Below are 21756 nucleotides of genomic sequence, written 5' to 3'. Positions count from 1 at the left end.
CACAGAAGAACACTAGAGGCTGTCTCTATGTGGATATCGGCTCTGAGAGGAAGCAGAAGAAACCTAAGCTGATCCAAAGCAAAGGAAAGATGGAGAGCAGCTAAAGTCAAGAGAGGTCTGCTGCACCAAACTCAGGTTGGAAAAGTTGTCCAACCCTCTCACCTCTTCACCCTGTTTGTGTCTATAACTGAGCTGTTCAGGCCACAGATCTGCCTTCCCACCCATGTGCTGCCTGGAGTCCTCCTTGAGTCCTCCAAGATACTTCCATTAATTTCTCTTCTCCAAAGAAGGCTCCAGAGCTGTAGCCCAAGAGGTTGGACTTTATGACCAAAGGAGGGCAGAGGCTGGCTAAGCCTGGGAGGGATGGAACAGAATCGACTGAAATGTACAGCTGCGGACAGTAACTGATGGAGCCCCCCTCAATAGTCTGGGCCCCAATAATTGGAAATATGTGATATCGATGCCCTAGTTATGATGTTGATTTTGCAAAACAGTCACAACAAATGGCAGACCTGATGAATTACATGCTTATTATGCATTATTATCTCATGCAGGCCCATTGTGAATTGTAAGTCTTAGCTTATTGATCCCATTTCTTTAATTAATAGCCATATATAACACTTCACAATATTCACAGCAATTGAAAGTTATAAAATGGAACTCCTTCAAAAATAACCTACAATTTTAAGTTGTCGCTTGGTCATCAGACATTTCTCACAGTTAATTTTAAATTAGTAGTTTTCCTTGTTTTCATTTCTGGAAAGTCATCTGCAGAGTCAATTGGAAATGCTATTCTTTCAATGACACATGTATCCTAAAATTGGCCTCACAAGGGTCTCCAGAAAGCCTGAGAGAAAGCCCTTGGTGGCTGCTTCATCATGAGATTCAAGGACCTTGATGTTCTGATCCCAACCACTGTTCCCACCTCACTTCCCACAACTGCCCACCCACCATCCATACTAAGTTATATTACTCAGAAGTCAGTCCCAAATCTACTATGAATGTTCACACTTCTATTCCTTTGTTCAAGCTGTTTCCTCACCCAGAATGTCCTTCCTTCTCTTTCTTTTCCCTAACTCAAGGTCTAGCTCAAGCATCTCACTTTCTATCAAGGCTTCTCCATCCCCTGTCTCATTTAGGGAGAACTGTGGTCTCCTGTGCCCACAGAGCTCCCCAGAAAATTACTTATTACCTACCCATCTCTCTCACTAGGAAACAATGAGTTCTGTCAGAGTAGACTGCAGATGATTACTTTGGCATACTCAGCATCCTTGTTGGATAAATAAATTGGATGTGGCCCCACAGAAAATGGGGAGCCATCCAAGACACAATCCTTTTAAAGTCCCCAGGTTTTTCTAACACGTAGCCAAGGCTGCGGAGAAGGCAATGGCAACCGACTCCCATATTCTTGCCTGGAGAATCCCAGGGACGAAGGAGCCTGGTGGGCTGCCGTCTATGGGGTCGCACAGAGTCGGACACGACTGAAGCGACTTAGCAGCAGCAGCAGCAGCAGCAGCCAAGGCTGAGAACCACTATTCTGAATCAGTGCTTCTCAAACTTGAGTGCATAAACTTGAGTCATTTGGACATCTTACTAAGATGAAAATTCTGATCTGGCTGGTCAGGGCAGAGTCTGAGATTCTGCACATTTAACAAGTTCCCAGTTGCTTGCTACTCAGTCACTGGTCCAGGATGGTCCTCTGAGCGACCAGGGTCTAGAGTACAGAGCAGAAACTGTAAGGTGTGGGTCATATATATCAACGTCACCTGGGAGCATGAAGGGGAGGCTTGTTCAAAATGCACATTCCAGAACCCTATCCTAACCCTACTGAATTAGATTCTCCGAGAGACTGGGATTCACAAACATACATCTTGAACAGGTTTCCCAGGTAGTTTGGAATAAAGTTAGAGGAGATTCTGTCATTAACTGATAGAACTTCCTAATGCTGAAGGGCAGAGTGGCGGCAGCTGTGGAGCTGAAGAGCACCCCCTCTGGAAAATGAGAGTACTTCACACCCATACCTTCCTCGTCCTCCTGATTATCCACCAGGCTGGCAAAGGAGCAGAAACAAAGAACTGGGGGCTTATCTTCTTTTATATCACACTTCCACACCCAGGCTGACAAAAGGACTCTGATGAGTCTTCACTGGACCTGTTTTATGTTTGTTACGTTTAGGGTATTTTTAAAGTATTATTGTACACAATAACATGTTGGCACAAAGGTACATACACCTAAACATATTATAAACCTGTTCCACATATTTCAGGCAGGGCTTCTCAGACTTTAACATGCTTTAGAATCACTTGGAGAGCTTGTAAGAACTCAGATTACTAAGCTCTTTCCCAGTAGGATTTCTAACAAGTTCCCAAGTGATGTTGGGGGCATATGTATGGGAGAACTGCAAATGAATACTACAGAAAAAATTTTTAGCAGGTTTATTTATTTTATGGGTATGGGTGAAGCAATTCTGAAATGATGTTGGATGTATTACAGGATTGAGCAAATGAGTAACTGTGCATGTGGGTTGGAGGGGTGGATAAGTTATTGGGTAACAGGGTTCTCACTGTAGAGGAAGGGACATACAATTATGGAATGTGGGTAGGCAAGAAAAAATCCTATGGGGATATATTGCAGTTAGATGTGGAAGCACTTGTGCAAATTCATGATTTTAAAAATATGTATGTAAGCATGTTTATGTGTGTGCTTTCATGCTCAGTCACTCAGCTGTGTCCGACTCTATGCGACCCAAGGACTGTAGCCTGTCAGGCTCCTCTGACCATGGGACTTCCCAGGCAAGAATACTGGAGTGGGTTGCCATTTCCTCATCCAAGGGATTTTCCTGACTCAGGGATCGAACCAATGTCTCTTGCATCTCCTGCACTAGCAGGTGGATTCTTTACCACTGTGCCATTTGGGTTTAGGTGCACATGTATATTATATATGTATGAGTGCATATATATGTTTATGTGGTGTGTGTGCATAAATATACATACTTTTTTTTTTCCTGGATTTTTCTGTGAGGGCTGGAAAACAAAGTCACCCTGGTAGTCATGAGCACACTTAGTACCCAGGCCTTCTTGGTCTCTAACACCATTCCTCACCACAATAAACCACGGCTCATCAAAGAAGAGGTAGACTCTAGGGCTTGGAACATCTTATAAAGAATGCCATAGGTTTAAAGGAAAAAAAAGATAGGGACGAGGAGGATGAGAAGGAGAAGGAAAAGACAGAAGCATGTCACAAGAACACATGAGCCAGATTAAAGGGGTTCTCACTGTCAAATCTGAGAAAGCTTGAGAGTACCAAAATAGCTATGTACAGAACCGAGTTAGAAACCACTGGGAAAGAAGGAATGTATGAGTCCACACCAACAACAAATGGGTAAGTAAATGAAAGAGAAGGGGCTCTTGCCCCCAGAAGAAAGCCGAGAGCTGACTGTCAAACAAAGCAGGAAATGGGAGATGGAAAATAATTTTGAAGCCGTAGCGATGAAGAGTAGGTCAGGCAAGAATCAATGGTTGCTAAATCTGGGGGGAATTTTGTTGAGTAGTAGGATATTTGCATACTCTTGTAAATGGACAAAAAAGTGAACTGTGGCTACAGAGGAAAGATCTGTACTCTTGGAAATACATTCCTAAGTACATAGGAATGAGGGGCCATGATGTATGTAATATACTCTGAAATGGCTCATGAAAACATTTCTGCACTTGTGAGAGAGTGAGAGAAAGAGAGATTGAGAGAAATTGGCAAACAGAGAGAGAGCATAGGTGCACAAATGATAAAGCAAATGGGATAAAATGTTAACAGTTAGTCAGCTGGTGGGTAAATGGTATATGCTCTTTGTACTATTCTATTTTTGTATTGTTTGAAAAATTTGAAATTTTCAAATAAAATCTTAAATCATGCTTTTGATTAATATTTACATTGAGATAAGTTTGATTGTTAACTCTTTATGAGCTTAATTTTGTGAAAAATTAAAAACGTATTTTATTTATGTACTTTTAAAACCTAGAAGAAAACAAACCAAGACATAGACGGGTATCATTTCTGGGTTACAGAATTATGGATGATTTGATTCTGCTGTATTGTTTATAGTGTTTCATATTTTTCAAAGTTATTAGAGAAAAATTATTTTTGAAAAAGGAAAATATTCACAAAAGTTTTACATATAATATTGCTGACTGTTATGTCATTGATTTCTAATAGCAAAAACAAAATAAAATAAAAAACCTGAAATCATTGAGATGTCCAATGACAGGAAAGGTTGTTGGAGAGGTTGTATAAATTATAATACTTCTAAAATATTAGTCATAAAATTTATGTCTGCCCAATCAATTTATGGAACTATCTAAGTATCCACAAATAGAGGGTTGGTTAAATTATAGCATAGCTGTAAAACACAATGTGCAGAATGTTTTCTGACCCAAACTGCTCCAGGAGTAGGGGGAGGGCTATGACTCTTTGCTGTCTTGCAAACTGTGAACATCCTAGCTATACAAATCTGCTAAATGAGTAAGTGCGATGCATGAGGTATTTGGGAGAGAGCAGGCGGAATTACCAGGGGGTTTTCTTGTCTCCATTATTCTTCTGTATATTTTAAAATATTCTATCATAAATTTTGTAACAGGATTTTAATTTAAAAAATTGTAACACAGTATGTATGGATCATCCCATTGAGAAGAGATTGGAAGTATATTCACAAAAATGAGGATTACCTACGCTTATGGGTAATTCTTGTCACCTTTTTTTTCTTGATTAGTAGTAATATTTATACAAAGAAGTTATGTTTTAAAAGCATTAGATGATCATTAAGAAGTCTATAAATAATATTGCTGGAGAGGGTGTGCAGGAAAAGGAATCTTCCTATGTTGTCGGTGGGAATGTAAGTGGGTGCAGCCACTATGGAGAACAGTATGGGGGTTCCTTAAAAAACTAAAAATACGGTTACCATGTAATCCTACAGTCCCACTCCTGGGCATATACGCAGAGGAAACTCTGTTTTGAAAAGATACTTGCACCCCTATGTGCCTTGCAGTACTATTTACAACAGCTAAGACATGGAAGCTGCCTAAGTGCATAAAAACATGTAGTACATATATACAATGGAACACTACTCAGCCAGAAAGAAGAAGGAAATAATGCCATTTGGATGGACCTAGAGATATCATATTAAGTGAAGTAAGTCAAAGAAAGACAAATATATAATATTGCTTATATGTAGAATCTAAAAAAAATGATACAAATGAACTTGTTTACAAAACAGAAATCGACTCACAGACATGGCACACAAATTTATGGTTACCAAAGGGAATAACAGTATGGGGGGGATAAATTAGGAGTTTGCGGTTAATAGATACACAATACTATATATAAAATAGATAAACAGTAAAGACATGCTGTATAACATGGGGATCTATATTCAATGTCTTATAGTAACCTATAATGGAAAAAAACCCTGAAAAGAAACATATATTTTCTCTACCTCTGCTGACAGTGGCATACAATCAGACCCTTATCATCTATTGCTACCCCTCCTAGTTAGTCCCCTGCTGCTGCTGCTTCTCCTATTGGTTCACACTAGGCTGGCTTTCAAAAGTACAAGCCTGACAACTTCACTCCAATAGAGGCCACAACTTCCTTCAGCTCCTGCTGTCACACACTCCAGTCCCTTGGACTGTACAGACATACAACTATATACTCCCTTTCCAGTCTTCTTTCCAGTGTCCTCCCTGCTCCCACATAACTGTACTCCTACCTATCCCAGCAATCATCAGGAACACTGTAAGTAATTCTTTACCCATACTCATCCTTCTGTGAGCTCCTATAGGATATGACTTTTGGGCCCCAGCACTTAGCCCAGCATCTTGCACATAGGAAAAGACCCTGATGCTGGGAAAGATTGAAGGCAGGAGGAGAAGGGGACGACAGAGGATGAGATGGTTGGATGGCATCACTGACTCAACGGACAGGAGTTTGAGCAACCTCCGGGGAATTGGTGATGGACAGGGAAGACTGCTGCAGTCCATGGGGTTGCAAAGAGTCGGACATGACTGAGCAACTGAACTGAACTGAACTGAACTTGCACACAGGAGGCGCTCCAATAGCATGAAGGCTAATGAAGGAAAATGGACCTTCTGAATGATGTAACGTGACCTTCGGTGACTTGAATGTGCACATGAATCTTCTGGGGATCTTGTCAAGATGCAGGTTAAGATTCAGTAGGTCCAGGGGGGAACCCGAGAGTCTGCATTTCTTACAAGTTCTGCTGTTGTGCTAAGAACCACACTGAGTAGTAAGGACCCAGTGAACAGTAAGTTTTTCAGATAGAGAAAATTATGGATGCAACATTCCAATAGGAATATTGAATTTTTGAGTGAACTTTTGATCTCAAAAGAAATAAAATATCATAAAATGATATTAATATAATACATGTTATATAATAATATTATGTATCATTAAAATATATATAACAACAGAACTATATAGGTCATTCCATAAAAAGTGTAAAATAAATAATAAAGGAGCAAAAATAAAGTCATTTGCTCTTAAAGTCTCAGTATCAATACTCTTTTTTTAAACTATAGTTGATTTACAATGTTGTGTTAGTTTCTGATGTACACCAAAGTGAATCAGTTAAATATATATATACACACACATACATACATATATACACATACATATATTATATTCTTTTTCAGATTATTTTCTACTATAGGTTATTAGAAGATATTGAATATAGTTCCCTGTGCTATATACATTAGGTCCTTGTTTATTTTATATATAGTAATGCTCAATATCAATGTTCTAATTCTCAACTTGGAGTTATGTTAGAATCACCTGAAAGACTTTTTAATTGGCATATATTTTCTTCCCACTTCTCTGCCACCAACTTGATTTGAGGAATATGAAACCCTCCATCCACCCCTCCCCACTACAAAAAACTACAGCCTTGGAAAACACTTTTGTTATTGATAGAAAGGTACTATGTCTCTCAGTTGTGCTGGGGAAGAAACAAGCTTCCAGCTATATAATAACTCACATCCACTAAATCTTCTGCAAAGGGGTTCCAGCCAGGCTGTGCACAGATGCTGTTGTTCCCTCTGCCTGAAAACCTCTTTCTCTATTTCTGACCAAGTTCAGTTTTTTTTTCTAGATCTTCAAAACTATTCTTTCATCACATTCCAAACCTTTTGTTTTGGCACAAAAATGCAACAAAGAAACAGCTATTTGTCTCCTTCCCCACTGGACTATGAGTTCCAAAAATGTCTGCTGTACACACCATCCCCAGTATTGAGCACAGTGTTGTTATGCTGGTGCTCAAACGAATAAAGAAAGAACCACTCTCTCCAGATCTAGTGAAGTTTCTCTTCCACATCTTATGCTCTGTCCATAATTGGCCAAATCTAATTCCTAAGAGGGCTGACATTTAGCACAGGGCTAAGAACTGTGTAAATAACAACTCAAATGTCCTGGGGTTTGTTCGATCCAAGTTGTTTGGGCTGGGGAAGCAGATAGAAACAATCATTTTCCTCCTAAAAGTTAAAATTACATAATATTTACCTCTTACAAATCATATATATTTAAGATAGGAAGCCCAGGAACAAAATGAACACAGGTGAAGGCAGACATGACAAAAGAACCAGAACAACTACTGTTTGGGAAGCTACAAAAGTGTTCTCTCCTTCTATCTTTGACTTTCTCCTACTGGAGGTAACCACTCTTAGGAACTTGAATTTATTATTAGTTTGTTTTTACCACATACTTATGTATCTCTAAACAGTAAGTTGTTTAGCATTGCTTGGTTTTGAGCCTTGTAAAAACAGTATTGTTCTGGTGTGACCTTTTGAAGCTTGTTCTTTTTTTTTTTTTAAATTAACATTGTTCCTAAGACTCAACTATGCTGTGGTGTATAGCTGTGGCTCATTCATTTTCATCACAATATACTCCTGCATTAATATGAATATATCACAATTTATTCCTGCGCTCCTCATCAGCGGACTTTTGGGATGTTTCTGGTTGTTTGCTCTTAGAAATAGCTCTGTTACAAACCATCCTTGTACTCGTCTTCAAGAGCATCTGTCAGCTTACCTAGGGTATACAACAAGGAGCAGACCTGGTCCAGGTATGGGTTCAAGTTTATAATCTGAATTATCTTTTGAAGCAACGGTGCCAGTTTACATCCCCACCAGCAGGGCATGAATTCTTGGTGATCTATATCCTCACCAACCACTTGTATTGTTAGGACCCAGGAATTGTATCCTTAAGCGGCAGCATTTTTGCGCCAGAATGCAGTGCCCCTGACTGGACAGGTGTTTCCTCTTGGCCATCTAATAGAAGAGCCTGATCTGAGTCTCTGTCCAAGAGATGGGCCCCAGGGACTTACACCGTGTTGAATCCTGACTTTGGGACACAGCACTAAATTGAGATAAGAGACACAGTCATCATAGAAGTCAATCAATCATAGAACATGGATCTGGAAGGACCCTAAGGTCAAATACTTCATTCTACATTTAAGGAGACTGAGGTCCAGAAAGGTTAAATGACTTGACAAACTCTCAGAGCTACTTAGTATAAGAACCTGTCTCTGGGGCTCTCAATTCTTAGTCTAGGCCTATTTTCATTTTTTTTTGGTTTTTGAATGTGTTTATTTGGTTTAGTAATTTAATATGGTGCAAAAATCAATTAAATTAAAAATGACTCTGTAAATACTTAAATAACTGCCAATTTACTTTTAAAAGGTAGTTCCTTGATGTAAGTGAGCGATGAATTTGATATCTTCAGGTCCCTTCCTTGCGAACTAAACAGAAATAGTACTGAATTTCAGTGGGATAAATACGGGAAAGATGCAATCTCCATAATAATGGTTTTCAATAGGCAAATTTAACAGTTTTTAAAGACACCAATCTCCCAGGGAAATTAATCTCCAATTTTTTGACTGGTCATCCTCATCCTTGGATCATTCCCCCAGGCAAAATATAGGTTTGGGCTTAAGAAGCCATTTTGTGAGGAAGTGAAAAAGTGTTAGTTGCTCAGTCACGTCTGACACTTCACAACCTCATGGACTGTAGCCCACCAGGATCCTCTGTTGATGGAAGTCTCCAGGCAAGAATACCGGAGTGGGTAGCCATTCCCTTCTCCAGGCAATCTTCCTGACCCAAGGATAGAACCCAGGTCTCCTGCATTGTAGGCGGATTGTTTATCATCTGAGCCACCAGGGAAGCCCCAGACAAACTTCAAATGCAGTGAAATTTCAGTTCATCCTCCTCTTCTGAGTACTCAGAATTAAGCTGTTGTAGGAGGCTAGGAACTATTTATGGATATTACACCAATATAGTCCCAGTAAGGTGATGGTGTATAATCTTAGATGCCTTTACATGCGAATGTACAAAAACTCTGAAAAGAGATCAATTTGCAGCTGAAGCTGTTATGTAGCTGTTATGCTCTTCAGAGTGTGCATAACAAGCATGGTGTTTGTAAGGAATCTGTCCTCACAAAAGAGGCAGTCAAAAGCAACTGGGGAGGGGAGAAGGACTGCTTAGTAGGAAGGGTGTTTGTGTAGTGGCTTTGAAAATCTGAAGTGGAAATTTTCATTCTGGAGTTGTTTACTTCAGAGACCCCCATCCCCCACCTCCCTTGCCTTGATCTACTCTACCCCAAGAATCCATTTACCATTTGAAAATATCTTTTGGTTTAACAGTGTCTGCAGGCTGGCAATTAAAGCTTTCCAAGAAGCATTCCTCTTTTAATGTCAGGATAAAACTCAGGAGCTGCTTATTACTTTGGGGGGGGGAGGCGGTGGTGCTTGAAGAGAGGCCTTCAACTAATTTTGCTAAGAATGCTGACCAAAGGGTACTGTGGTACTCCTGGATCAGGTTTTCCTCCCAGCAGTCATTTTAATCAGCACTTCCCCTGTTTAATGAGCTTGTAGTGCCATTACATAATCACCCAGCTCACTGGATTAATGATGAAAAGAGGAACTGATTTTTCCAGTTGCATCATTTGAAGTAAATGTTAACTTTCTTTCTGAGTCCTTAGTTAACGGCATTAGTGTGACAAATATGTCTTTGTCTAGCATAAGTAATTAGAATTTAATCACTTTAACTGCATCTTAATTACCCCAAATGAATTGAAAGGACATTTAATAGCAAAGATTAAATTGCCTTAATGAATGATTTTTGTGACTCCATCAATACTTGAATCATGCTAGCCACTCCTCTCACGTACTTCACCTGCAGTGAGCACAGGAGTCACTAGGTGGCGCGTTTCGCTCATTTATTTATTTAATTTCCCCCATTGATCTGTTGTAGAAGACAACAGGAAAGTGAAAAGCATAGAGTTTATTATGTTCCTTTGATAACCTCTCTTTGGGACTATGAGGTCATCACCAGATGCAAAAACGAAAGCAGCGATTTCAGAAACTGTCGATTCTGAGGGCCCTATGGTGTACGCAAAGGGAGAGGAGAAACATGGATATCTGGAAGCTTGCAGTGGTTGAGGGAAACTGTAAGTTACCCTCTGGATGATTGCCAACATACATACAGAGTTTAAGTCAATTTATTATTTTTTAGTGCAGAGTCCTAAAACATGAGTAACAGGCAAGCTTTGGAATAGCAAGACAGGAACTGATGTGAAGCCAAGAAATATAATTGCTGTGCAAGTGCAGATCACAACACCAATGACAGAAAGTATGGGAGGTTTGGGCCTTTGGGCCCTCCTCCAGGCTGGGTCCCAGTGGACCAGTCCTACCCACAGAACACATCTAATGAGATGGGTCTTGCCCGTCAATAATTGTTTAAGTGAACAAATGGATAAGGAGACTTGAGTTCCATGGCTAGCTCTGTTACTGCCTCACATTCCCTCTTTCTTCATAGGAGCAATAATAGATCTCTCTTATAAGTCTTAATGAAAGAAAGAAGTTTCCACAAGTATCTCTCTTTGAGCATCCCAGAGGGAACACACACATTCTCTAATTTCAAGACCTTTATTATGCAGAGACTTTCCAGGTTGGTGTTTATGAGAGGGGATCAGACATTTCCACATTCTTGGTCCACTGACCTGGTGAACTTGAGCCTGTAATTGAGGCACAGGGTGGAGGGTAAGGGGGTTCTGGGCTTTGAGCTGAGAAAGTTGAGCACAGGGTCTCAGTGATTATCAGCTCTGTTACCACAGTTAAGTAATTCAACCTCATTGAACAGAGAAGCCGGAAAATCATGGTAACTACCCCATAAACTAGTGGCTCCTAAACTTTGCTGCACATTAAAATCACATCAGAGCTCTTAAAAAATCACAGTACCCAGGTCATGCCCTATACTACTAATGCCCAGAATATTTGAGATTTTAGCCAGGAATAATTTTTTAAAAGATCCCTAAATAATTTCAAAATATAGCAAGATTTGGGAGCCACTGGTACAGGGAGAATTAAATGGTGGCTCAGACACCCTAGAACGTGGGAGAACTTGGTTTGATCCCTGGGCTGGGAAGATCCCCTGAAGATCCCCATGGCAACCCACTCCAGTATTCTTGCCTAGAGAATCCCCATGGACAGAAGAGCCTGGCGGGCTACAGTCCACGGGGTCACAAAGAGTCGGACACGACTGAGCAACTAAGCACAACACACATGTGCCCAGCACAGTTCCTGACCAATAATAGGTACATAATGGACACAAACTCCTTCCTTATCACTTGCTAAGACAAATCTGTGGGTTGAACTTCAGGGTCTTGTTCTGTTCAGCTGTTATCTTATCAAACTATCTCACCTAAAGGAGAGGAAAATTTCTGGAAGCTAATTTGTTTCAGCTTTATGATCATGTTACATCTTTGGGGAGGAACACAATGTGGATGTTTCTATAGCAAGACCCTGTGATAAAACAAATTCATATGTTTGTATCAAAATAATCAGATTGTCCTGTGATTGGCCTGGTCATGTAAGCCAATTCTACAATTTCAGAATAAAATTAAGCTTCATTCATATCAGCATACTTGTGTTAAAGTAAAAATCTATGCAAATCTATTGATAGAAGACGGGAATTTATGATTATGCATAAATTAATTCACATTAGAAACCAGGTTTTTCCTTTTTACTAAACTCTATAAGGCCGACACTTTTCAGGGAATGACTTCTCTCAAAGGTGCTTACCCATCTTATTTAAATACAAACAAAATGAAAATGGTATTTAATTAATACTTGTTCAATCCTTTATCCCACGTTATAGGAAATCTATACTTTAACTATTATGACTTCAATAAGACCCTCCTTCTGTTGGTACCCTAGATTAAGGACCATTCAAATTTGCCAAGAGTGTGGAAACTTCTGTTTTTATGGGGACTGAAATGAAATTAGAAATTTCTCATCTTGCCCATCTAAGCTCCTTGGTTGACTTAAAATATTAAACTGGTGTTTAACTATTCCAATATATGAAGTTTACAAAGAGCACTGAGCACTGTTACTTGAAGGGCAAGGCTTCTGACTATGTATTTTGAGGAGCAAGACACCCAAGAACGTCCTTTTTAATTACCCACTTTCACTAGACTTGAGGCTTTTTTTCTTATAAGGAAATCAAGAATAAATTTTACCGATACACTCTGCAAGAACTCTTTCTTCTGAGAACTTCGGGTAGCAGCATCTGTTTGATTAGCTGAATTTGCCATGAATGTGGAAATGATGACATCAAAACAGCTCATGTAACAACCTCCTTAAAGACCTCATAGATTAGAGATGACTATAGATTTTCCCCAGCACGGATCAAAGGGACTGAATTGAACGTTTTAGCTTAATGATCCAACCCCTGTCACACCCATAGGGACTCAAATTCCGATTGTATAAGCAGGTGTGGATGTGCACTCAGACGCACGCAGAAAGCTGCTGGGGAGGGGAGAAAAGATCAACCACCTGATCGACGAGGGTAGGTTTGATCTTTTCCATTATTACTTGACTGTGCCCATGAATACTACTGGCAGGGCCTCATGATTTCTCACAAACTTTGAAATATTAGCTTAGCCACTTTCCAAGGGCAAGAGGAACCCAGAAGACAGGCCTAAGTGGGCCCTGTCCAGGGTCCTGACGCCACACTGGGGCTTCAGGCGGCCAGGCCTCCAAGCGTTCCTTCACGCACCCCACCAGACAGCAAACAAAGAGCTTCAAGCTCAAAGCCTCAGGGCAGCCTTCTAACTCCCGTCAGTTAGCTGGAAGGGGAAACAACAAAACAAAGGGAACGCTAATCCACCCTCCCTTCACTACACCCTGAGCCCTAATCTCTGAGTTCAGACTGCCAGGGTCACCTTCTCTACTGTGACCCTGATATTCTCAACATGCCAGCAAAAGTATAATTTGGATATAAATCCCAAACATGCTATCCTGTTTGGAGAGGTTAGAGTTGGGGTATAATTTGGGGGAATGGCGATTTTGTCTCACCAGTGAGGTAATCCCCAGGAAGTGTGTAGGACAAAGACAGATCCACTAACTATCCTTTCCTCCCTCCACTACACTCTACCAATGAAAACAGTTATCAGTTGAAAATCACTAGGACATCAGTGTTCTAAAACAAAGCCTCTTCTCTTCGCATTGGATTGAGGCACTGAGGTTTACTGGGTGCCTGGCCCTGTGGTCCCCAGGGGGCGCACGCAGTTACTGGACCACAGTCTGGAGCATAGTCCGACCCCCTAAGCTACTGGGGGAAGCTGAGTCCAGATCGAGGGGATCAGCGAGGATAGGAGTTTAGGTCCCCACCTGGCACTGAGCGCTGGAAGCTTGAAGATAAAGATGCAGCCTGGGCTTTGAGTCACTCTGCTGCTACAACACAACCTTGCTGTTGTTGGCACAAACTGTCCCAAGTGTCAGGTACAAAACAGCTATGGCAGGATTGGGTTTCTATTGACCCTGATCGCCCTCTGACTTGGGGCTGCGCCCGCTGGTGGGAGAGCCAACCGCCCTAGGAACAGGCTGCAAGGTTTATTGTCTCTGGCGGCCGTGCTCAATGCCCCGACACCAGGTCACCACACAAGGACCAGCAGGTCTCCTTCACTCTAGTCAAACTATCTGCTGTGATCTTCACCACATGCACACTTAACTCCATGCGTTCCCTTCTCTCCTCCCTGGAGTTTATGCTCCCCAGTGGGGACCGCAAGGGAGAAATATTATCACAAGGCCTCCGGGACTCAGACATGGGCTGGGAGAAAGGTGCATGCAAAGCCGTCTGGTGATTGGACTCCAAGAGCCAGACCTGTTCTGCTGGTGTGTCAAGGGGTCCCAAACCAACTCCCCGGGAGCAAGGCGACCATTGGGCCTGAGTTGGTGAGAGGACTCTGCCTCTGCCTGACAACTGGCTGCCCCCCAGGCCACGCTGGGAGGAGGCTATCAGAAAGCTTCGGAAGAGGCCCTCCTCCCCGGCAGCCAGCCCCCTCGCCCCCAGGCTGCGAGGCTGACTCGGTCTGCCGCCCCACAGGCCCTTTGTTCACGCCGCAGCCGGCTTCGAGCAGCTGCACTGCCTGAGACCCGCGGCGCTGAGACGCTGGCCCGGCGTGGGGGGAACTAGTCCATTTGGCACCCTCTCCTCCTACTCTTGGACCCAGGAACCCTTCTGTTCCTGCATTCCGCACGCCCAGTCCTGGCTTTTCTCCCGGCCCAGAGTCTTCGAGGATTGGGGAAGTGGGATTCCCAGGGCCCAGCATCGCACTCCTTCTGCTTGGCGTCCTTGGTCCAGGGAAATGAGGGGACAGTTGAAGTGTCACCCGCTGGGATAAATATTAACAAAAAGCAAATGGACTTGTGCGGGGGCCAGTTATCAATCAACCAGACCGCAAGGCCACTTATGGCAAACATGGCCCAGGTTGGCCTAGGGGAGACTTTTCTCATGGCCACCTTCTGGCCAGACTGCCACCCCTTCACCCCCACTCTCGCCTTCTCCAGGTGGCCCTGAGGCAAGTGCCAGTCTGGAAATAGGAACAGTTCTGGGTGCTGCAGACCCATGTGGCTCCCGGGCACTGCAGTTTGGAGGTTTCTTCACCTCCAGGTGCCTCAGGGCGGGAGTCGGGCACCAGACTCCTGGCCTTGCCCGCTGGTGGGTGTGCACTTGCAGCCACTTATTGCACTGGCAGCTCCCCTAATGTGGCCAGAGTCTTCTGGAATCTTTAATTGGAAACTAATCTCCTGTCTTAATAGGCGCTCACGTCAGAGGCGGGCGCCCACCCACCAGCACAGCCCAGCCCACTCTCCCCACCTGAGAGGAGACACAACGTGAGCCTAGTTGCACTGCACTTAAATGGGGCAGCAGCAAGTACTACATTGAGGGAACAGATATTGATTTTTTAAAGGTAGTTAATTTGGTGAAAATTTCCTCCCGTCTCCTGTCTTTCCACCAGCCGATGTAATTTCGTGAAGAGAAAGCCTCTCTCCAAACAGGCTGCCACCTGCCTGGAACCTGGGGTACCAGGAGGGGCACGAAGAAGCTACTCTCCCGCCACCCAGCCAAGGAACTGACCTCGATGGGCTTTGCCTGGAATGGGGTGTAAGGGGGTCTTTGAATGCAAAGGCGAGCAGAGCTGCAAGTGGCACCTTCCTCTGTGCATCGGACGGAGCTGGCAGCGGGGAGGGGGCGGCGATGTCCCACTGCTGGGGCCAACATGCCCTGTAGTCAGAACCTACAAGAGATCATTTGAACGACCCAGGAATCTGCCCCCCCACCCCCGCTTTTTTTTTCCCCGTAAAAGAAAATGTTAACAGGACGGCTCGCTGTTAGTCGGTGTCTCAAAAACAAGTCGCGGTTCTTTCTGCATAATGGGATTGATCCTGGCTGGCTCCGCAAGCACGCTCATCCCAGCCAGCCCCACCCCTTTAATGAAGTTAAAGAAAGGAAAATGGAAGAGACGACTCTCCATCCGGGTCTTAGGATGCAGAGTTCGCTGGGGATTTGGCGCCAAACGCCTGTTCCGCCGAAGTCTCCGATTTTCCTTCCCCACTCCCACCTCACCGAGTAAAAGGCCACGCGCCCCGGCGCAAGGGCTCTCTACTGGCTGCTGGGTGCCAGGCAGCGGCCCCTTCGATAACTCGGGTCCCGAGAGCCCTGGTGGGTACGCTGCCCGCACCTCCCCAGGCCTGCCCACGCAAGGAAGTCAGAGGACGCTCCTGCAGGACAGGGCGCCAGGGCGGTTTGCCAGGGCTCCGGGGTTGTCTCCGAACCTAACTTGTCAGTCTTTCGAGGGGGAGCTAGGAGGCCCTGGGGAAAGAAAGTCGTTGAAGTCCTGAAGAAGCGCCTTCACGAGGTAGAGGGTGTGGAGCGAGTTTTCCTGAGGGGACGGCTCTCCATCTGCACCCCCTCCTTGCATTCCCCTAACCCCACTAACCGAGGCTTGCGTGTGCACTGCCTGGGTAAAAGATCCTGAAGCCCGACTTGAGGCTGACCTGGCGTGCGCGCGTGTGAAAAGGCACTACCTTGGGCTCCCATAGAGGCGAAGCAGTCAGGGAGAGGAATAGCCTTTTCGGCAGTACCTTCTAGAACTTCAACTGTCCTGGGGTCTCGGTCAACCCAAGGGATAGGGGGGAGATCTGGTGGCTGCACACACAACCACAGAATGGAACTGCGGGAGCCCCAGAGGGTACCCGGTCAACCTCTTTCTTGCCCCTCCCGTCCCCTTACCCCAGCCTCTCCAGGCTTCTGGGCGCAAGCTGCACGAGTCCTCCTGGGGATTTTGCTTGGAGCCTACGAGCGCGGGGTTGGGCTGGAAAACCTGGCGGGGGCAGAGGCTCAGGCGGCGAGGCGCTCGGGCAGCTAGGCCACAAGAGCTCACACGCCAGGAGTGCTTGAGTCCTCTCCGGCTCTAGTCGCAGGCTCTCGGGGACGCCGGCACCTGCTCCCCTCTAGCTTCTCATTGGCCCGCACGATGTGGGGGAGGGGGCCCTGGCCTCTCGCTTTGATTTTAGACTGTGAAACGGCTCAGTGCCCCCGGCTCTGAGCGGATTGACTGTCTCTCGTACTCCAGGGACGAATTAATGGAGAACGATCAGTTAATTAACAAACCCTCATTCCGGCTTTTACCTTTTTCTTCGCCAGGACTCAGGCGAGGGCGCCGGGCTAAGATGGGGTGGGGAGCGGCAGCATGTACCCAAGAGTCAATCACCTCAGCCCCGGTCTCATTAAACCGAGTCCACCCTCGGCTCCCCTTGGCTCTACCTGTCCGCTTGTCCTCCGCCCTAGGGGGTGGCTGAATCTGCTTGAAGTCCCCCGTGTGATTCAGGCTGGCGTCACTTGTCCCCTCCGCCAGTCGGCCGGCCAGAGCCTTCCCCTTATCCTTGGTCTAGAGAGGCTGGGGGAGCTGGGCGCTGTGTGTATGCAGCGCCACCGAGACCTTCCCGCCCAACTCAGAAACACTAGGGCCTCGGGGTTTGGGGCCAGGAGACATCTGCTCGAAAACTTTTTTTTTTTCCCTCTCACACTCCCACCCCCTGAATGGGGATTCAGACGAAAATTCACGCAGAAGAATAAAACAAAATGAGAAGTACTAAGCTAATCGGCAACGAAGGCGGTCTCTGGGCTCAGCTAGAAGCTCCCTTGTTCCTTGGCCGCCCTCACCTGGACCTTGGCACTGTCTGCCTCCATCTCAAGAGTCGGTCACCCGCGCAAAGTGCGTGCTAAGTCTTAGGAAGCATCTGCGCCACACACCCACCGCCGCGGTTCCATAACCTTTTGCTGGAAGTCACAGAGTGCGCGCCCACTCCCCAGACCTCTGCCCTTCTCCGCGCCACTAGAGTGAGCGCCGGAGGGGGAAGTCAACGCAGCGAGTTCAGATAAACATTGGCAGGCAGCTCCTGCATTCTCCAGCGCAGCGCCCAGGTATGTGCCAGATATACTGGTTGGCAGCATCTGCGCGCAGTTTCACGCACGCGTCGCTTCTCTCTCCCCAAACCCGAGTGCGAAACCCAGAAGCGACGCACAAATCGTATCCATCCAGGTGTGGGGATTTCTCTCCTCCTATAGTTGTGCGAGCTTCCTGTGCTGTCTCCCAGCACAAATGCGCCCCCGCAATCACCCAGGCCGCGCCGCTCAGCTCCCGGAACCTTCCACAGCCCAATGCACTGAGTCCTGGAAGAGGCTGTCTGCTCCCCGGAGCCACGCTCTGGCTCTTCCAGGCCTAGGAACCCCCCTCTCGGTGAAAGAAGGACGGGATGAAGCGTGCACAGAAGGCTGTCCTTCCCTGTCTCCTTGGGTCCCTTTAGCTTCCCCAATACCTTATCTGCTCTCGCGCCCAGCAACTTGGCCGCTCACCTGCTAAGCGGAGCGCAGACATACGCTGGAACTCCGGCTCCTGCAGCCACTTCCACATTCTCCTGAAGGTCTCCCGGCCGGACTTGAGTTTGCTCCAGGGTTTGGGGTTGCGTAGCAGGTCCGAGAGGGTCCCTTGGGAACGGCAGAGCACCCTCTGCGCGAAGATGGCCTGTGGGATGCTGTAGCGCTTGAGCTCGGTGGTGATACGCTGCGCCACCTCTTTGGTATTGATCTCTTCCATCTGCCCTGAATTACTTCCATTGCTGACCTGCGCACCGGTTACCGAAGGGTTGGGCTCCCGGGCCGTGCCCAGGAGTTGCCCGTGGCCCTGGGCGTTCAGGTGGGCGTGGGGGTGGTGTGGAGGAAGGCCGTTGATGGGAACCATGCCTGCCGAAGTGGGCGTGAGGTGCTGCTCCCCGTGACGACCGAGCATGGCCGGGTGGTGGGCTTCGAAGCCGTTGGGGGTGAGCATCTTGTCGGTAGGCATGGCGGCACCCGGGTGGGCATAGTGGGGGAGCCCTTGCTGGGAGTTGTGGATGCCGCCCAGACCGGAGCCAGAAAGGGGCGAGAGGCTCTGGCCCATGCCGGCCACGTCCTTGTGGTAGGGGGTATAGAGGTTATTCATGGAGGCCAGCCCGCGCTCGTCCCGCATGAGCGTGAAGCTACCGCTCACGTTGCCTGCCAGGCGCTGGTGGTGGTGAGGGTGGTGGTGGTGGTGGTGGTGATGGTGATGGTGGGGGAACTTGTCCGAGACGGTGGAGATGGGCGGCAGCGGCTGCAGAGGGGTTAAGGTGGTGTAGGTGGTGGGCATGCTCATACCTGGGGGAGTCTCGCAGGCCATGGTCATGGTGGGGTGCAGGGGGCCGGCCAGGCTGTGCTCGGGGGCCCGGTGGTGGTGGTGGTAATCGCTGCTCCCGCCGCCGCCGTCGAGCAAGGACGCCATGCCCATGGAGCGCGGGTGCGCCGGGGGCAGGTGGCTGCCGCGGTGCGCCACCGAGCTTCGCGCGTGGGGGCTGCCGCCCAGTAAGTCGGCAGGGGCTGGCACCGGCTCATGGCTCACCCCGTGCAGTTCCCCGATCGCCTCCATGGTCAGCTGCGCGTTCATCGTGATCTGGGCGAGCGGGCGGCGGACACAACATCGATGAGGCCGGGCAGAGGCGGCGAAGGGCGCACGCAGTCCGGTTTTCACATCGGCTGCTGGTGACTGTTGCCTTCCTTCCTTCCTCTCACTGTAGGGCTCTGTCTCCCTCTCAGTGTGTCTCGCCTTCCGTCTTGCCCCCACCTTCCCCTCTGCGTCCTCGGTTTTTTTTTTTTTTTTTAATATTAATTTCCAAAAAGGATCCGCGCCGTTGGGCGAGCGCGGTGCCCCAAGCCCTCCCGCCCCTGGCCCCCTCTCGCCCCTCTCCTTCTTAGAATTGTGAGGCCCCCGGCTCCCCTGACGCAGCCCGCGCGCCTTCCGCGGCTGCTGCCTGTCCGTGCCGCTGGCCAGCTCCAGCCATGGCTCGGTTACTGTTGCAGACTCTGTGGCCGCTGTTCCGCCGCCGCCACCGCCGCCGCGGCCCACCCTCCCGCCTGCCGGGCGCAGCGCGCAGGCGCGCCAATCGGCCCCGCCCCCTCGGTCCCCCGCGCTCTCGGTCGGTGACGTCCCCGTACAAATGAAGGTGGGGGGCCTCCACGCCTCACCAGCAGCGCCGGGTGGCGGGGAAGCGGCTGGCGCGTGAGAGTGTCTAACGTAGAGCGCGACCTGGGGTTACTACCCCGCGCCGGGAAACTTGCGCCACCCTTGGCTCCCTGGTTTGGGTGGGCTCTCCTCCCAGTCCCCGGCCGCACTTGCTGGGCTCGCATCCTGAGTGGCGCACGATGCCTAGAGAGCCATCGCCCCTCTCTCCAGTTGCTGCCTCCCGGTGAAGGTTACCCAGGGAGCCTCAGCTGGTGTCATCACTTCTTCCACCCTGGCCTGTTTCCCGGGAGGGCCTCTGGGAGTCCACGCTCTCCCCAGCTTCAGGTGTTTGACCTTTTACCGGGGAGGCGAGCAAATATTTTAAAGGCCTTGGTCAACCCAGTGGCTGTTCAGCCGACAACCTCTGTGCTCCCTAATACTTTGCCCACCCTTGCTCTTCCATGCTCTGAGAAGAGGCGCGCTTAGTGCCAAGAGTCCCGGCCGGGCCATACCTCTCTGTCCTCCGCCGCCTGGGTCCTTCTCCGGTTCAGCTGATAATTAGGCCGTGCGCCGCTTCGTAAATGACTCTGCGCGCGGGCGTGTGTGTATGTGTATGTGTGTGTGTTATAAGTGCCCTGGGTGGGTTCCTATGTTAACTCGTGGGTTCTGATGGGGCCGCAGAGGTTCGTGCTGTTCCTGCGGCTTCATCATGGCCCTCCTGGTAAAGCACCCAGAGGCCGCTGCTTGCGGAAGGACTGACGCCCGCAGGGTGGACCAGGCGCGCCGGTCTCTGCTTGGCCCGTAGGGACGCCCTTTTCCCAGCGTCCCTGCGAGAAGCCTCCGGATTTGAAAATCAATTCAGCTTCGAGAGTAATTGTTCGCTTTCCACAATCACGCTCCAATCCGGAATCGAACCTGGTCCTTGGGCCTGGTTAGGGACGCGTGGGGAAGCCCCCAGTAGGGGACGTATTCCCGGCCGCCACATGCCGGCTTTCTTTCATTTACAAAAGAAAGAAAAAAAAGTCCGGAACAAAAGGCAGAGCGTGTCCGCTTAGGTGCTTTCATCCCTCAGTGAAAGGACAGATGTGCCCATTGTCAGGCCCTTGGCAGTTACGACCCGGTCAGTGCCGAGCCTCAGCCCGGGGCGAGTGGTGGTCACAAAGGGGGAACAACTCCTCAGAGCCTGGGTGTCTATCTGGGCTGAGATATGAAATAAAGTGTTTGTGACCTGAGCAGAGCCAAACTCCAACTGTATGTTCGGGTCAGAGCCCACCACGGGTGTCTCTCCTGCGAATGTTCCCAGACCCTAGGAAAGCTCAGGTTGGTGCGGTGGTAGTAGTGGTGGTGGCTGAGTCCCTTAGGCAAAAGCTTGGGCTGGCCTATCCTTGGGGAGGGGGAGGAGGTGGAGAGACTTCCCACCAGCTAAAGCATAAGCAGGCCAACCTCTTTGCCCAGGTCCTTACCACAGCCCAGGAAACATGAAGATCAAGGTAGGTCAAGACCAGTGGGTTCACTCTAGCTGACTTCTTTGAAAGCTGTCCTGTTCAGAGATGGGTTAACCTGATTGATTTCATCACCACAGACACTCCTATTTTTGTCTAAACAATGCCTATGAAGGTCCTAGAAATGGGGGTCCATCTCCGTGGACTTAGCATCAACTTGAACAATGAATATTTAGGATTTAAAACTTCCGGAGGGTAAAAGGTCTTTGGGAAAAATAGACTGACAAAAAGGAACTCAGAAAACAAAAGTTAATTTTAAAATTATTCGTATCTACATCTGTCTATTTATACATACAAACATACAAGCATAAAACATATTTTCTGCCTAGTGGATCAC

The 21756-nt window shown here is 47.5% G+C and overlaps 1 protein-coding gene across 2 annotated transcripts in view; it reads right to left on the bottom strand.

Moving 5' to 3' along the window:
• Positions 1–19850, bottom strand: part of ONECUT1 (one cut homeobox 1) — a 31668-nt gene extending 11818 nt beyond the window's left edge. The window contains exons 1-2 of one of the 2 annotated variants that reach the window (XM_081511472.1): positions 18258–19850; positions 10966–11070 (exon numbers count right to left, since the gene is read on the bottom strand). In XM_081511472.1, the coding sequence (XP_081367598.1) occupies positions 11012–11070; positions 18258–19362 (1164 nt within the window). In that variant the 5' untranslated portion in view covers positions 19363–19850 and the 3' untranslated portion in view covers positions 10966–11011. Of the gene's footprint in view, positions 1–10965; positions 11071–18257 lie in introns of those variants that run through there. The other variant, XM_081511471.1, reaches the window with a different exon arrangement.
• Positions 19851–21756: the final 1906 nt, after the last annotated feature.

The sequence above is a fragment of the Giraffa tippelskirchi genome, chromosome 7 (assembly GCF_054371585.1).
Source record: "Giraffa tippelskirchi isolate mGirTip1 chromosome 7, T2T-mGirTip1v1.2.pri, whole genome shotgun sequence".
Taxonomy (NCBI): domain Eukaryota; kingdom Metazoa; phylum Chordata; class Mammalia; order Artiodactyla; family Giraffidae; genus Giraffa; species Giraffa tippelskirchi.
The sequence above is the reverse complement of the archived record's forward strand: the minus strand, read 5'-3'. Positions and strand labels throughout refer to the sequence as shown.